Raw genomic sequence first — 17,795 nt, forward strand, 5'->3', positions numbered from 1 at the left:
CTATTAATTCATTTGTAAAATATAAAGTAAATGTCTATGGTTCTTTTATATCACCAGGATTTGTGGTATGGTTGTGTTGGGTGATGTATGTCAACACTATGCCAAATACTTAAATAAGTATTCGTGAAGAGATTGGATGGTGGGCCCGGATAAGCTCAATGAATAAAGAGCAGTCGCCCGGAAGCGAAAGATCCGTGGTTCGAATCCCAAGTTCAGTCAGTCCAGCGCCTATTTTTTCACGAATCTCTACACTATCATCTTCTACTTGAATATTTATTTTGCTACAATCTGTCTGTATAAATGTCTACCTAAAACTCGTCTTCATTACTGCTTTGCTTACATCACGAGACTCACTGTTGTTTGATCGTTTTGCCAGTTTTATAAAAAAGAAAGAATTTTATAAATGAAAGAAAGGATAAAAAAATGACTTGGAAATTACTAATGGTAAATTACGAAATCACAACACTGTCTTATTATGAAAAGATGTTTACTATTCAACGCTTAAATACGATTTAAGTTCTTGTAAATTTCTTTCTTCTTTTTCCGGATTTCTTTATGATCTAATAGAAAACTACAGGAAAACATGTGTTTCTTAAGGAATTGCGGTGGAATAAGTTTATTCTCCGTAATTGCTAATAAACTTTCATGCCCCCTTAGAGGGGACAACCGAGTGCAAAGGGTTAAATAATTTTTCTCACATTTTTCGACGCCAAATCTTTGATAACATCATCAAAATCGATTGAATTTACTACTTCACTTTCTATTGACAAAATAGCCAGAGAAGAAAATTTCTCTTGGTTTATCGATGATCGCAGATAAGTTTTTATTAGTTTCAATCGGTGAGCAACTATGTTCTGTTGAAGCCCCACGGTTACTGGCGTCGTTAACATAATTTGTAATGCGATTAATAAATTTGGATAAATTTGGAGAGTGGTATCATTGCTTATAATAATAATAAAAAATAAAATATTTATTTCTAAAGATAATTAAGTTGGTATTACTCTTGAGACGAATGGTCAAATAAGCTCCCTATCCTTTAGCATTGAGTGGCAAGCCGCTGGAGTCTTTTCTACATCGCTTGTTTCTTCTTTGTGCGCTTCCTCGACATTCACATGTTAGCCCACGATTTGCGCATCAATAACTAACGCCTTAGTATTTTTCTTGGTGATTATAACGGGCTTTCGGAGATCTGTCTCTGTTGCAAATTGAGGCTCCTCTTCAACCGTTTTAATGCGTTTTCTTGAGGGCTTTTTTGATGTACGCTGCGACGCCATTGTGTCTATCGATGCATGATCTATGCGTTTTGTAGCACTTTTGTAGGAAGTGATGTAATGTCTCTAGAGCCCTGGTACCCTGTATCCTGCATCCTGAATCCTACATCCAGCTCGATATGTACGGTCCACTCAGCTTCTCTTTCACAGTCCTGGATCATTTTGGCATTGGGTTTATCCTAATTTTTGCAGCATTGACAAAGTCTGCTCGATATGAATCGTGTTCCTTTGTGTATTTTCGGTTATCCCCTGGTTTTATTGTGCTATACTATATGATTATTTGCGTGCTTTCCATCAATCTAGTCATGAAGTTGTTTTGCCCATCTCTTCTCGATATCTTTAGTGGAGCATATTTCCTCCCTTCCTCCACGTAGTCTCTTCTTCGATTTGGGGAGAGTTGTTGTTTCTCATTTTTGTTTCTCTGTGGGAGTGTACAATTATGGAGTGGCGGTACTGAGGAAAAGAGACGGAAGAGTAAAAAAGGAATCTGGAACAAATTATTCATGAGCTATCTCACAAATGGCACTGTCAGTCCCCCGTTTTTTGCGTTAGCGTGGAAGGTCAAGCCATTTCCTCATTGCCTTGCGCACCATGCTGTCATTTTTCTTGAGAAAGCTGAAGTACGTGATTCCGAGCGATAAAAGATGGTAGAATCCGAGTAGTACCATCACCCTTAGCGCAAACAGTCTCTATTGGGGCTTGAGCGGCGCTTTAGTAAGCGTTTCCAGAACTTACGTGAGTTGTTTATTTTCCCTACGACTCGATCGGCTTTCTAGTGTGAATGGAACCCACAAATATCTTCATTCGTCTTCTCTTTATAGAGCCGATAATACCTGTAAAACATCTGAATCGCGTAGATCCGTCAACTACCGATTTTTTATATGCGGTACATTTTCATGGCAATTATGAACGATTTGCCTGGTGTTGATCGTAAGGGCAAATTTCGTCAAGTAGTTTGTGGCTATGTCTAGTAATATTTGGAGCCATTGAGGGGTGGCTGGAGGCAAAGAATACCAAAATGTCTGTGAATGTCAATACATTGTAGTGTTCACCAACAACAATCACTTCGACTTCTGATGGTATAAGTCTGAGGAGCTCAATCATTATCATGTTGAAGATAGTTTGCGATAAGGGGTTTCCTGGTTTGACTCCTTATAATGGAGTAATCTGGTCAAATTCCCATCTGCTGCAAGTGAGCCTTGTTGTGCTTCTCACGTATGGGTCCATTATATTATTATATACCCGATTAGATGCCATGGAATGGCTTTTGTGGTTAGTGTATCCCATATGGTGTTATGGGTCACTGAGTCGAATGTCTTAGTCACGTCTATCGATGTCATATATAATGGCTTGAAATTCTGTCCATGATACCGAAGTATTATGTCGAGGTCAAAGATGCTTTCTGCTGTTCCATTTATAGGAAGAAATGCTCTCTGTCGTTTGTTGAATGAAATGAGCAATGAGAATTGTTATCTGATTATAGCCAATAATCAACGGCCATGCCGCACTGTTCCCGCAGCACTAGTTCTCGTTCGATCACTAAGTCAAGCAACGCTGGGCACGATTAGTGCTTGGACGGGTGAACCGCTTTTAGGAATTCCGTGTGCAAACAGATCCACGTATGCGTCCGGTCCTATTGGACCCCCAAGTCTATGGGCTCACAAAGCCTCTTGCTCGCTTCACCAATCATGTCCTGCTGAGGAATATGGGGCATATATCCGCAGCCCAATTTCCAATAACACTCATAACTCCAAACACGTGAGATGTCTTCCCACCTCATCTTCAATAACCCCGTTCGGAACATGAGATATTTTTTAACGCCATGCCGACACGTCCCCGCCGTGGCCGCTCGTACATTACGAGCAACTCGGGCCAAGTGCGCGCGACAATGTGCGGCCGCTGCGTATATGAGAATGTGAATGTTGTCTTCTATCACATCAGAGCCCAGGAAGCATACCTCACAAGGGGGTTGGGGTGGTATAGTATCACGCCGCAACTCCGTAAGAAATACATCAAACTCCATTCCCCAACCATTTACCCCTCAACCATAGTCTAGTTCAGTATAGTCCTTGTACTCGTATCACTTACGGGAAAGTACCGATGAAAATGATTCGTATGTCCATTCCGGCTCAGCGATTATGTCCTAGGGTCTTCTCCACTTACCTATTCTGTATCTGCATGACGGGCAGCAGCATCCTCGAACGCTGCCTAATCCCGTGGCAGTCCGTGTTCCTCCATGACCTCCAGCCTGTTCTCCAGTCGGGAAACGTAGCGCGCCGAGTTCCTTCACCTTCCAATTCTATGGATGCCCTCGCGTCCGGCCTTGCAATGACATTTGTCCCGGCAGGCTGGACTGTGCCAGGGGTATCTCTGTCCATTCGTAGACGTGTTATTTCGGCTTCCAGGGAAGCTATCTTCGCTAAGAGACCCGCACTGGTGGTTGTGCGAGTCTCCAAGCCTTTTCCCTGGCATTCTCCCCTACTGCTCCCAATGATGCAAGGGCATCATCCGCGACTTCTCTCCGAATATAATCTTTAATGTTGCTGTCTGGCTTGTGACACATCCATTACCAGTTAGTAAGGTGATGTTCGGAATTCTAGTGCTCCCCCCCCTTATCGCCGCATATGTCTGGTGTTCCAAAACCAAGGTCCGTAACTGTGACATGAGAAATATCTGTTACTCAAGAACAATCAACAGTTTCTATAGACGATGACATCAATGTCGTCGTCGTGGGAGCTATCATCGTAGCTGCGTAAGACGAGGAGACTCCGTTAGTATTCCCAGCACCCTTCCTAAGCATATAATTGACCGTATCAACAGCCAACAGCCGTGGCATGGCCGACGACTTAGCTTTCGCTTCATCCTCAACGTCACCGTAATGGATGACGATAACGCTGTAACTAAAGATTTAACACCTCCATTACCCTTCAATACCGTAACATCTTCATCCGCACGAGCATTCGATGGGTTAAGGAGAAGATTGTGTATCTTCTCCTGTTTAAAAACCCTACCGATTGTTGTTTCTGTTCTTTGGGATAATGTAGCAAGGACTAGGTCTCGTAAAGTGTTATCACAAGCAGCAGCGAGCAATCCCTCCATCCTTTCCACTCTAAGAGAACAGCTTCACATTCTCAAAATTTTTCTATTTCGCTTTTCTCGTTCCTGAATCCTCGTTGATTTTCTCCCTGAAAGTATAAGAATCCATTGGAGACTATGACGTTTCCATCGATGTTAGCTCGACTAGTTCCTCTTGAACGTTCTCGCAGAACGGAATTGTTTCTAGCATTTATATAGGTGACCAGAAAATGGTCGAATATCTCCCAATGAGTTCTACTAAACAGTTTAACGCTGGAATGAGTGAGATAGGACAGGATAGATAAATGAACAAAACACTTTTACGCGGCACAAAGCTACTTGCCTCGGCATAAAAACTCTCACGGAATTGAGAGAAAAGCCGGGGAAAGAGAACAATTTATTCAATAAAACTGGTGTAACGTACAATGACAAACAAAAGGCTGAAAAGAAAATATATTATTAGAATAACGACGCGAGGTACCTTTTGGTCGCACGCTAGAGAGCTCTCTTACCGTTCGCTTCCGACGCAAGGCGACAACCGAACGCACGCTGTTTCTTATCGCACCTATCGATGACCTGTCTGGCCAGAATCTTATCCCACGTTGGTAGCCTGGTGACAGGTTGTAGGTAATACGCTACAACTGTCCGACTACAATCCTGTTGGGAACAAAACACCAGAGAACTCCACACACTCCTAACTCACTCTCACACGCTCTAGCCACGTTGCCTAGAACAAAAGCCAAGATAGCGAGAAGCTCAAGATGGGAAACACACTGCTGTTAGCTCAAACCAGAGTGAACACCAGAATGAGACTGAAGTGCGTGCACAAGGCCCCACGCATACTATCCCCCCCCACACACCTCAAGGCGCTCACCCATGCTTCTGGCATGATAAGGCATGATCATTTTAGAAAGATATGCGAGGAGAGAAGATCGAAGAGTACTAAGAAAAAGGGATAAGAGATGGACGAGATATGCAAGTGGACTGTATTATGTTAATTTCTGGTAGAGTTTGTATGTAACGAGATTTATTAAACTTTGTGAACAAGAACAAAAAATAGAGATGACAAAATTATAATGTGAGTTAATAAAGAGTGGTGGATAGACTACGCCACGTGTACCGGATATCACGCTACGTGTGCCGGAAGTACGTAGTACGAGAAGTCGTTAGAAATGTAATAATAAATTTAATATGAGAATGGATAGAAATTAATGAAACGAGTAATACAAGAATGAGAGGTCAGAGGTTAATAAATTACCTGATATGTCGTTAATGAAAGATAGTGTAAAGAGATGATCAGTGAGAAAGACCCAACACAAGGCTGGCCTCGATGAGAAAAAAGAAAAAGAGTTAGATGAGATGGAATGATGAGAGATGGAACGGGGAGAGATGGAACGGTGAGAGATAAGAAGAAAGCGAGATGTAGTCTAGGAGATGATGCACAATTCTTTTTGATTTCGAAATGTACGTCCGCACAGATAACTTATTAAACGATTCTAACTGGACCACGCCACTTTTTGGTTCGAGTAGAGGAACAGAGCGGAAGAGAGAAAAGGACGATACACCAATTAGCGCGTTCCACGCTAGGAAGAGAGAACAACAAAACCAATAGGAGAATAACACGCAGAGGATGACGCCACAAGGGACCAATGATCTATTTACACGTTAAGTGGCGTGATCCCTTGATCAATAAGAACAATCGATATGTCTTCTTCTCGATGATAACAGACGGCGTCTTAATCATGCTATCCGAGAGGTGCTGTCATCTAATTTGAGAGGCGCAATTTTCGAACAGGAAAGTACCGATGAAAATGATTCGTATGTCCATTCTGGCTCAGCGCTTATGCCCTATGGTCTTCTCCACTTACCTATTCTGTATCTGCATGACGGGAAGCAGCATCCTCGAACGCCGCCTAATCCCGTGGCAGTCCGTGTTCCTCCATGACCTCCAGCTGTTCTCCAGTCGGGAAACGTAGCGCGCCGAGTTCCTTCACCTTCCAATTCTATGGATGCCCTCGCGTCCGGCCTTGCAATGACATTTGTCCCGGCAGGCTGGACTGTGCCAGGGGTATCTCTGTCCATTCGTAGACGTGTTATTTCGGCTTCCAGGGAAGCTATCTTCGCTAAGAGACCCGCACTGGTGGTTGTGCGAGTCTCCAAGCCTTTTCCCTGGGCGTCCTCCCTTACTGCTCCCAATGATGCAAGGGCATCATCCGCGACTTCTCTCCGAATATAATCTTTAATGTTGCTGTCTGGCTTGTGACACATCCATTACCAGTTAGTAAGGTAATGTTCGGAATTCTAGTGCCCCCCCCCCCTAATCGCCGCATATGTCTGGTGTTCCAAAACCAAGGTCCGTAACTGTGACATGAGAAACATCTGTTACTCAAGAACAATCAACAGTTTCTATAGACGATGACGTCAATGTCGTCGTCGTGGGAGCTGTCATCGTAGCTGCGTAAGACGAGGAGACTCAGTTAGTATTCCCAGCACCCTTCCTAAGCATATAATTGACCGTATCAACAGCCAACAGCCGTGGCATGGCCGACGACTTAGCTTTCGCTTCATCCCCAACGTCACCGTAATGGATGACGATAACGCTGTAACTAAAGATTTAACACCTCCAATACCCTTCAATACCGTAACATCTTCATCCGCACGAGCATTCGATGGGTTAAGGAGAAGATTGTGTATCTTCCCCTGTTTAACAACTCTACCGGTTGTTGTATCTGCTCTTTGGGATAATGTAGCAAAGACTAGGTCTCGTAAAGTGTTATCACAAGCAGCAGCGAGCAATCCCTCCATCCTTTCCACTCCAAAAGAACAGCTTCACTTTCTCGAAATTTTTCTATTTCGCTTTTCTCGTTCCTGAATCCTCGTTGATTTTCTCCCTGAAAGTATAAGAATCCATTGGAGACTATGACGTTTCCATCGATGTTAACTCCACCAGTTCCTCTTGAACGTTCTCGCAGAACAGAATCGTATCTTTTTGGTCCTAGCGTGAAACTCTATCATACTCTTAACGATTTAAGTCCAAAGGGATTCTTTCAAAGGGTATCACTGCTGAAGCAAGAAGACAGAACTCTTCGATCCTTTCTCAATGTTTATCACCGCTGCCAGTGTGTAACATATTATAGGATTGTTATTCTCTCTCGTCCATAATAAATTTGTCACTGTTTAAATCTAAAATTGATTCTAAGTTGTATCTAAGTTGATATAAGATAAGTAAGATTTCTAAGTTGATTCTTAATACGGTGAGTGTTGAAGTGTGAAAAAAAACGACAGTTTTAAAAAAGTGGCGAAAATACTAAAATTATTGAAAACTAAAAAACAAAGTACTTAAAATGCCTTATATATTGTTAAAAAGATGTATTTGACAAAATACCGAAGACGAAGTTTCGAAAGCAGCAGAATGAAATATGGAAAAAATCAGTGGAGTCGCTGTTTTATATAATTGCCCTGTGATATAAACGTTGTTTATATATTTGCCTGATTAGTTTTTTGAGTGATGAGTACCGATATACCAAATCTTAATGGTACTCGATCTTTGGAGCTGCCACGAAGAGTGCAACGCCAGGATGAGCCTCTTGCGCACTGAGGTAGTCTGGTATTGCCGTTTTGTGTGGCTAGGAGTCCATTGATTTGATCATCCATGGTGGTGTCGTCCACCATAAGGGATGATCTGCGAGCTGTTGAGTTGTGAGGCCTCTTGAAGGGCCATCAGCTGGGTGGGGGGTGCCAAGAACATGTCGCCATTGAGTCTAAGGCATGAGTGATTGCTTTCTATGAAATGATTCGCCAAAGCTCTAGTTGAATTAACATGAGTAGTCCCAAATCTTTGTTGTAAATCTGATGCTTCGTTAGATTTGTCATTAGCAGCTCTTTGAACGGCGAGATTGATCGTAGAATTTGTTGTTGTTTCCATATTACTCGTTTTCGATGGATTATAATCCGAAGTTGGTTGTATTTTAGTATTCAAAGTATATTATCCCCAGTCGTAGGTGAAGAAAAAGTTTTGATAATGTTAACATTATCCGACGGAGATTTTTTTTTCTCCATTAAGTTGGCAGCCTTTGATACGATACATCAGCATTGCTGGCGCTTTTGTAGCCCTCGACAACGTTGATGATTTTTGATTTTGCGTTTTAGGTACTACACCTAATTTATGGTTATTACCTAATACGTCCGGTGATTTCGTACTATTTTGATTCGAATTTTAACAACTCGAGACTAAATCAGGACTATTTAATTTACTGGAATCATCCTTATTGTTAGTACTAGAAGGCACACTTTTTACGGATGATCCATTAACACTCGTATTATTTGAATCTAATTTATCTATGCTATTATTCTGTTTATTAATATTGCCATTAGATTTATTTTGAATTTGCAAAATCGAAGATGTGGTTTTCATATTGGTGATTATATTGAATTTCAATGCCATAAAGATGGAATTCATCCATTGGATTCTCGATTGATCTGTATCGTTGACATTCTTCCCAATATATAGGCCGCGTTGACAGAAATAATGGATACGAAAACAAATGGTTTGATGCGCAGAATGCAAAAATAGCATTACAAGAGAAAGCATATAGGTGTAGTACAGCTTACATGTAATATATACTAACTGTGGCCACCATACCAAAGTTTGGCGCTTCTACTGTCACGCTTCTGGCGGCGGAATTGAATACCAAAAAAATTCTATGTACCTGAATAACCGTTGCTACTGGCTCTCTTCTTTCTCGACCACCGAAAGAAACACACGCTGCGGTAGCAACGCGAACACGTGTTCCTCCTTTGTCCAAAGATTCTTGTAGAGTTTTGTATAAGATTTATATAAGTTAGTTTTTGTTACATTTTTAATAAAGAAATCGACCACACTCGACCGTTCTGACAAAATATATCTGTCCTCAGATATACTACCAATCATACCACCACCATCAACAAATTTTTACATCTTTTCTTCATCGTCTTCTCTTAAGATTTCTTCGTCCTCCCGAATCCATGGTTTCCTTGAATCGGCTGCCGTAGACGTCGCGTGTAGAGACCTTCATGTTCCCCCACTTTCCACACCAGATAACTGTCGTTCCTCAGCACTTTACTTATTTCGTATGGCCCCAAATACTTTGAGTACAACTTTAAACCGGGTCCAAATTGTGTCCGTCGGATCGCAACCAGATCACCCTTATCATACCTCGTTGCGACTGTTCTCTTTTTATCGTACGACCTTCGGTTTTCCGCCTGAGCCTTCAAGATGGCTTCTTTTGCATGTCTCCGACACTCCTCTCGGTCTGCTTCAAACATCCGTCTCCATTCGTCCTCTATCATCTCGCGTATGGCCGGATCCCCCCTGATTCCCATGTTCGTACCGAACAACAACTTAAATGGTGTCGTCTTGATGCTTTTGTTAGGTGTAGCATTCAAATATCGCTGTGCCAGTTCGAGATAGTGATACCAGTCCTCAGGTTTCGGTGAGGCCATCTTTGCTAATAAAGGTAAAGAGTACGGTTAACCCTTTCTACCTGCCCGTTACCCCTTGACATTCCGGTAGCGATTCTGATATGCTCAATACCTTCCTCCTCGCAATACCTCGTGAAATCCTTTAAGGATATATACCTTTAAGAGGCAATACCTTTAAGAGGTTCGGAGTTATCTTCGCGGAGAATTACTAAAGTACCCGGGCTTATGTCGTCGGTTGTACCTCTGTGCCACTTTTTTCTAATTGTCTGTTCATTTAAATATTCCTTGTTCCAACGATTCCAAAAGTGTTGTTTCATCTGCTGGACATGTTGCCATTGTGATAGACGTCCAGATGGTATATCCCGATAATCATCCTCTGGTAAACTCTTAAATGAGTCACCAATTAAAAAATGGCCAGGTGTGAGAGCACGAAGATCATTTGGATCATCAGACAGGGGAGTGATAGGACGGGAATTAAGGATTGCCTCTATTTCTAGAACATAGGTTAATAACGCTTCGTATCCTAGTAAAGTATCGCCGACAATTCGTACTAGATGGTGTTTAAATGATTTTACCGCCGCCTCTCACAGACCTCCGAAATGAGGGGAGCGTGGTGGGATGAAATGCCACTTTATTCCTTCGTTTGCTAAACTTCGCGATACGCGAGCCTCTAATTCGTTCGCGGAACCTACAAAATTTGTCGCATTGTCAGAATATATGTCCGAGCATTTACCACGGCGTGCCATAAATCTATGTAAGGCTGCTAAAAAGGCTTCAGTTGTTAAATCGCTCACTAGTTCTAGATGTACGGCCTTAGTGCTAAAGCAAATGAATACTGCTACGTATATCTTAACGTGACCACGATTCCGATGTTGCTTTTCCTTTATAAATAACGGTCCACAAAAATCTACGCCGGTATGGAGAAATGGACGATTTTGTACTAGACGATTCGCCGGTAAATCACTCATTGGATATTGAGGCGTGGTGGGTTTTAACCGCCGACAAATGATACACTTATATATTACTCTTTTTACGCTACTTCGCCCGTTTATTGGCCAAAACGATTCGCGAATAGCATTCAATGTGGCTTGCGTACCACCGTGACCTATCTGAAAATGTTTTTCACGTATTATCGCGTTCGTAATCGCATGATCCTTGGGCAGCAATGCCGGATGTCTTCGTTCGTATGGCAAATTACTTTTGGCTAATCTACCTCCTACTCTTATTATTTCCAGACTATCAATAAAAGGGTTAAGTACGGAAAACGACGCTCAAATCTCTTTCTTAGATTTGATACGTTCGATGATCTCGGAGAATGCTTCCTTTTGCACATATTTAATAGCAATTGATTCTGCGTCCTTTAATTCGTCTACCGTTAATTCGCCTATTATTCTTTTTTCTTTTGTATTGCGCGAGTTGCGTGCGAACCTAACGCAATAAGCTATTATCCGTTTTAACTTTATGAATGACGAATACCGCATAAATAAATCAAATGGAGTGTTCAATATTGCGTGCGTTGCAATCCTTCTTATTTCTGGAATTTCGATTGATTTTAATCTACTATGTGGCCAATTTGATTCCGGTTTAACGATCCATGCCGGTCCTGACTTCCATATCTTATTTTCACGAAGTTCAGTGGGGGTAACGCCTCGAGATATTAAATCCGCGGGGTTATGTTCGGATGGTACATGTCGCCATAGCTCGTGGGCTGTGTTTTCCTTAATTTCCGCTACGCGATGTGACACAAAAGTTTTTAAGGTGTGCGGCGGAGTGTTAATCCAATGTAATACTATTTTCGAATCTGACCAAAATATTGTACGGCGAATATTACTTCTACGTAAGGCATTTTTTATGGACTTAAACAGTCGCGAGAGTACTAATGCGCCGCAAAGTTCTAAACGCGGAAGGGATTGCGTTTTCAGCGGAGCTACCCTAGATTTTGCGCAAAGTAACGATACTTGGGGATTCTTTTCCATGGTTTTCACGTATATACAAGCGCCGTAAGCCTTTTCGCTCGCATCGCAGAAACCGCGCATTTCTATTTCTTTTCCGTCGCCCGCGACGTTTCGCGTGAATCTTATCTTCTCGAGCGTGGTGAGGTTTCGTCGAAAAGTTTGCCACATCTCGTACATATCGGCTGGGACTTCTGCGTCCCACGATGATTTTAATTACCATAGACCTTGCATTACGATTTTGACGGTGATTACTACCGGAGGTAACGAACCTAATGGATCGAATAGTTGCGATATCTCGGATAATATGCTACGCTTAGTGATCCTTGTTTTATCATTTACTCTCTTTACCGTATATCCTATATTATCTTCAGCGGCGTTCCAATTAATACCTAAAGTTTTAACGGTGCCTGACGAATCCAGGCTCACTATATTATTATCGGTAGTATCTAAATCCTCTAAGATTTCTACGCAGTTAGAAGCCCATTGTCTCAGGTGCATACCTGCTCTCTTGGTGATGTGGATTAATTCATCGCGGATTTGTTTCGCTTCCCTAACTGTATGTGCTCCTGTTAATAAATCATCCACATAAAAATCCTCTTTAAGTACGATAGCGGCTGTTTATAGAATATAAGACTGTAAGCGATTCGATATTAATATCGTGAGTTCGGTTATTTCGACGCATGAATGAGTGAGATAGGGAAGGATGGATAAATCAATTAACACAATTTTACGCGGTAAAAAACACTTGCCTCGGCATAAAAACTCTCACGAAGTTGAGAGAAAAGCCGAGGCAAGCTATGACTTTATTTAATCCTATAATACAGATAAAACATTGAATAGTACCCTCTTATATCTTGTAGACTAAAGAACACTCTTACCTTTGTCTCCGCTGTAAATATGATAATTATCGTCGCCTACTTATATGCGTTATCGGGTCTTCAAACGCGCTTATCTCGCTACCAACACCTTCCACTGGGGTAGCCTTTTCCTCCACAAATTTATCCTCGGCAGGTTACTTCCTACCACTCGATCCACTGGGAGCTCACCCATAAGCTGATGGGCTAACTGAGGCCTAGCTCGTTGACAAGTTATACAAGATCGAATAGCCGATTTAACTAGCCGATTTCTACTCAATATCCAAACTTGGGACATCAGATAACTTGAGTTCAGGGTTGGACCTCCATGAAGACACTGGTGGTGTGCGTGTCGCACAAACAATCGACTAAGGTACGAATTCTGGGGCAAAATTGGCGGGTGTTTCCGATCGAAAGTTAAGTAAGAACTAGCCAAACGACCTCCTACCCGTAATAGACCGTCATCCTTATTCAAGAAGGGATTTAACTTAGCAAGGTGATTGCCTTTCGGCAATCTCTTGCTAGCCGTCAAGAGTCATATTTCCATCGCAAACGCTGTTGCCTGAACTAGACGAATAATCATTACTCGAGCGTCCGATATCTCAACACTGGTAATAAAATAAGGTGAAGAATTTGTACCTATTGTTTGACGATTTCGTACCCGAAGAATTGGGCGCCTACAGTATGCAACAAACCTTAGAAGTTTAGTTAAGGAAGAAAATCGAGTCAGGATCTCGGGCTCATTTAAGCTATGACGGACATGGTGCACTCGAACGGCTTCGTTCGAGTGCGGCCACTGGACGGAGGACATGGAAAGCCATGCCGGGCCCCGCCACCAAAGAGAACTCTCAGCTGATTCTTTCGGTAGAACACCTCGCGATGCCAAATCGGCAGGATTTTCTTTAGTCTGAACATGGGACCACGTTGCTGAAGGCAATTGAGTCTGAATGAGCGAAACGCGATTGGCGACAAAAGTTTTCCAATGGCACGGATGCTTACGAAGCCAAGTAAGCACGATCTGACTATCTGACCAGGCAAAAATTGGACATCTCTGAAGAAAGTCCAAGCTAGTTAGATGAAGAATGAGCTTAACAAGAAGAGCCGCTCTGCAAAGTTCTAGATTAGGAATACTCACAGTCTTAACAGGAGCTACCTTTGATTTCGAAGCTAACAACGACACGCGAAACCTCCCATGACCCTCGTCAATACGCAAATATACTGCTGCGGCGTACGCACGCGCAGAGGCATCCGCGAAACCGTGTATCTGGCAAGATGATTCAGCAGTACTCCCTAGCCACCTCCTTACTGATAAACCCGGTAATGCAACTAACCCTTGACAGTACCTATACCAACGTTCACGGATTTCCGACGGTAATGGCGCGTCCCAATCACATTTCAACAACCACATGTCCTGCATCAATATCTTGGCGACAACGGTAACAGGTGAAAGCCATCCTAAGGGGTCAAATAAACGCGCGATATTTGATAAAACCGATCTTTTAGTATGGGCGGCAGCCATATCAGCCATACTAGCAGCATCGAACCTGAATTCGTCCTGTTCCGGAACCCAGCGCACGCCTAATGTTTTAACCGTTTGATTATTCTCTATCGATTTCTCCGCGACCTGTCTTACGGCATCTGGAAGCAATTCTGAATAATTCGCCGCCCACTTATCTAACTGGATACCAGCAGAAGCTAAGAGCTCTACAATATCTACCCTCTTTCTAATTGCCGTCGCTATGTCGTCCGCTCCCGCGAAGATATCGTCGACATATGTCTCTGTTTGTAAACAACGGGCTCCGAGCGGGAACCGCGTACCTTCATCCTGAACTAGTTGCGAGAGGGTGCGAATAGCCAGGTAGGGAGCGCAAGCTGTGCCGTAAGTGACCGTATTGAGTCGGAATTCCACCGGCTCCGATGAAGCGTCGGGTGACCAGATGATCCTTTGGTAGTCCTGATGCTCCGGAACAACTCGAATTTGTCTGAACATCTTGACAATATCAGCAGTGAAGACAACTCGGTACCTACGCCAATTAAGTAAAATTAACGAGAGATCGCCTTGTAACGCGGGGCCTGTTAATAAGAAGGAATTTAATGAATGACCGTCTCTCGTACGCCGAGACGCGTCAAATACCACCCGCAATTTCCACCTAGAATTATTCTGTTGCACTACGGCGTGATGAGGTAAATACCAAGCTTCCTGACATAGGGTCTCAGACCTCGGTACTCGTGACATATGACCTAGCTCCTCGTACGATTTCATGAATTCCCGGTACGCCTGAGCGAGCCTTGAATCTCGCGCAAATCTCCGATGTAAGGCCGAGAGAGAGTTAAGGGCCATCCGCTTCATCTCCGTTGCGACCAAAGGAAGCTCTGCCTTCAGTGGTAGCTTCACCACGTACCGACCTCTCCTATCCCTCCGAAGAGTCTCCTGAAAAATCTTCTCACAACTCTCATCTTCCGGCTTCAACCTTCTCGGTGCAGCCGATACGTCCTCTAGCTCCCAAAACCGCTGCAGCATTTGGTTCGTCTCGTCCTGAAGTGAACAGTGTAGCACCAGCGAAGGAGAGTCAGTCGCCGTTTTCTCCGCCCGCCGTGCAGCCACCCCATCCACCGGTCCGGAGATGATCCATCCTAACGCAGTATCCTGTGCGACAAGCCGTGACGACGAGGATTTCCTCAGCCCAGGCCGAAGGAGTTGACCATAGACATCGGCCCCCAAAATCAAGTCGATTCGCCTCGAGAAGACAAACTCCGGATCAGCCAGCACAAGATCCGTAAAAAACTCCCCCACTGAACTGAAATCGAAACTGACAGAAGGAAGCAGCGAAGTTAACTTGGGGAGCACCAATGCATCCACTTCGACCTGAAATGAAACGTCTACTGCCGACCGGAGTTTGGCCCGCACGATGGACCGGGCTGTGCCGACGTCTTCTGCTCCAAGTCCTGAAAGTGGAACACAGATGCGTCGTTTAGGCAATCCGAGTAGTTGCGTGATCGTCTCTGCAATAAAGGAGGCTTCCGAGCCTTGATCCAGCAGCGCTCGTGCCCAAGTGCCCTTTCCCTTTGGACCTGCCACCCACACCCGCGCGGTAGCGAGCAGGATCTTCTTGACGGTACCCGGGGATGTGGCGGCATGTAGACTCACCTGCGGCGAGCCAACCTCCTCACTCTCCTGCTTCTCCTTAGGTGGCTCGGACGCCCTACTCCGGGTTTCACTTCCACGGGACGTATGGATCATAGTGTGATGAGTACCGTTGCAGACAGAGCAGCGCACCGTAGATAAGCAGGAACGCAAGGGATGTCCTCCGAAACAATTATAGCACGCTCTCAAATTCCTAACCACTTGAATCCGCTGCGGGACAGACCTGGCCTTGAACCGATCACACTTCCACAGAGGATGCAAACCAGAGCAGAATCGACACGGCGCAGGATCTTTAACTACCGTAGTGGGCGCACCCTCCGACTTCGCGTGAAAAACCTTGCAAGGAGGACCCGATTTCGGCGGAGGTGCCGTCCGTTTCTCCCTCGTGTTTCCCCCGATAACCCGAAACTCCGCGCCCGGCCTTCTAGGAATTCGACCAGTTCATCAAACGTGGGCATGAAGCAAGACCTAGGAGCAGCCCCCGTTCTCCTCCCAAACCCGACGCCCGGTACATCCTCTCCCTCGAGACTACTTCAGCATTCCACGCGTTGGCCGTGTCCGGATCCAATTGCGAACTTAACGTGATGAACAGAATGGTATCCCAATAATCGACTGCCCAGCCCGCGTTCCTCAAAGAACTAACAATGCCCTGCACTCTATCAAGAAGTGCCTGCAACTCTGCAGTTGACTCCCTTTTTAGACACGGAAGATTCATCAGCGTCAGGACCTTCTTAAATACAAAAAGCCTTGGATTATGGTACCGTGTCTGCAACGCCTCCCACGTGCTGGCATAATTAGAGTTCCTAGTCGATACGTTCCTGATCCACACTGCGGCTTCACCCTCCAAACAAGATTTCAAGTATCTCAACTTTGTAACATCATTGATTCCAGGCACGTCGTGGACCATAGACGTAAAACTATCAAAAAAATTCTCCCAGTCCTCCTCTCGTCCCGAAAATTTGGGAAGAGACATCTTAGGGAGTTCCGTGTAGCCCAGGTCTTCACTGGTTACGGCGGGATTAGAAGCTTCCCTCGTGGGGGTGGGGGCTTCTGCCTGCTGAAGCTGCCGAGACAGCCCCGTCAACGCGAACATGGTCAATTCGTAGGCTCCCTCGATGTTTCTTATCTCATTCTCCATTATATACGGGTCGCTCTTGGCCTCAGGTCTTAATGCAATCTCCTCATGAGTCCGCCGCACTACATCCAATATTTTATCTAATGCGTTGAGTCTTCGCTGGATTCCGTCTGCATCAATTGATGCAAGCGGTCTATCCGCTAGTCGACTACGGATTCCTTCGATCTCGGCGAGACGCAACTTCTGCAATGCTACTAACTTATTCAAAGCGGTCGGAGGCATGTTTGATGCAGTATAAGGAAGAAAAGAAAATAAGTTGCGAAGAAAGTCGCTTTTCGCTAATTAATTTACCTCAAAAAAGGTACCTCAATAATGTGATGCGCGCACACACACACAAATAGGACACACCACAACACACTCCCTCGTGAAACATACTTTTTTGTGCACTTCTCGTTCTTCTGAATTGTATTACAATATTGCCCGCTTGACGTGTCATTCGCCCTGTTTTTGATTGTACAACTTGCATTTTATTCGCCAATTTTTTCTAAAGTATGCTTATTCCCAATCTTCTTGTTCTTTGTTTGAACAATTTTATTTTTTTTAACATCTTTTGCATCAACAAGATTCTTTTCCTTTTTGGAAGAGATTTTATTATCCTCTTGTTTCTTTTCTTTAGACTTATTATCTATCTCATCTGCCTTTGATGTAGATTTCTCTAACGAAATTTCTGTTTTTTCGATGTCACAGTTTTCTTAAGTGGATTTGCCATTTCACTTGGTAACAAGTTATTCACGGCCTTAATAATAAATATACACACATTATAGTACAACCTCCGTCTCACACTCATAAACTGAACTGCTCGTATCATATCCTCTATCCTCGTATATCTGCTACATTGCAAAATTACACGCATCTCTCGATTTTGCGCTATCTGCAGTTTGTTCAACTCTGTCTCGCCCA

General features: G+C 43.8%; 1 protein-coding gene across 1 annotated transcript; it reads right to left on the reverse strand.

The window, feature by feature from the left end:
• Positions 1-11,974: 11,974 nt before the first annotated feature.
• Positions 11,975-17,117, reverse strand: LOC122514393. The gene is made up of 4 exons (XM_043631186.1): positions 16,273-17,117; positions 13,311-16,184; positions 12,808-13,136; positions 11,975-12,375 (listed from the first exon to the last, which is right to left on the reverse strand). Exons 1-4 carry the CDS (start codon positions 17,115-17,117, stop codon positions 11,975-11,977), a joined length of 4,449 nt encoding a protein of 1,482 aa, XP_043487121.1.
• Between the last annotated feature and the right edge of the window lie 678 nt (positions 17,118-17,795).

The sequence above is a fragment of the Polistes fuscatus genome, unplaced genomic scaffold, assembly GCF_010416935.1.
Source record: "Polistes fuscatus isolate 324 unplaced genomic scaffold, CU_Pfus_HIC Scaffold140, whole genome shotgun sequence".
Lineage (NCBI taxonomy): Eukaryota > Metazoa > Arthropoda > Insecta > Hymenoptera > Vespidae > Polistes > Polistes fuscatus.

Excerpts from the sequence above, each read along its gene's own strand:
- LOC122514393 (XM_043631186.1), bottom strand. The coding sequence starts at position 17,117 with ATGCCTCCGACCGCTTTGAATAAGTTAGTAGCATTGCAGAAGTTGCGT. Across the intron at positions 16,185-16,272 it reads GTAGTCTCGAGGGAGAGGAT|AAGGCCGGGCGCGGAGTTTC; the intron begins GTACCGGGCGTC and ends TCGAATTCCTAG. Across the intron at positions 12,376-12,807 it reads GTTAGCCCATCAGCTTATGG|CCGCTATCGTACTTAAAGAG; the intron begins GTGAGCTCCCAG and ends TTCTATAAACAG.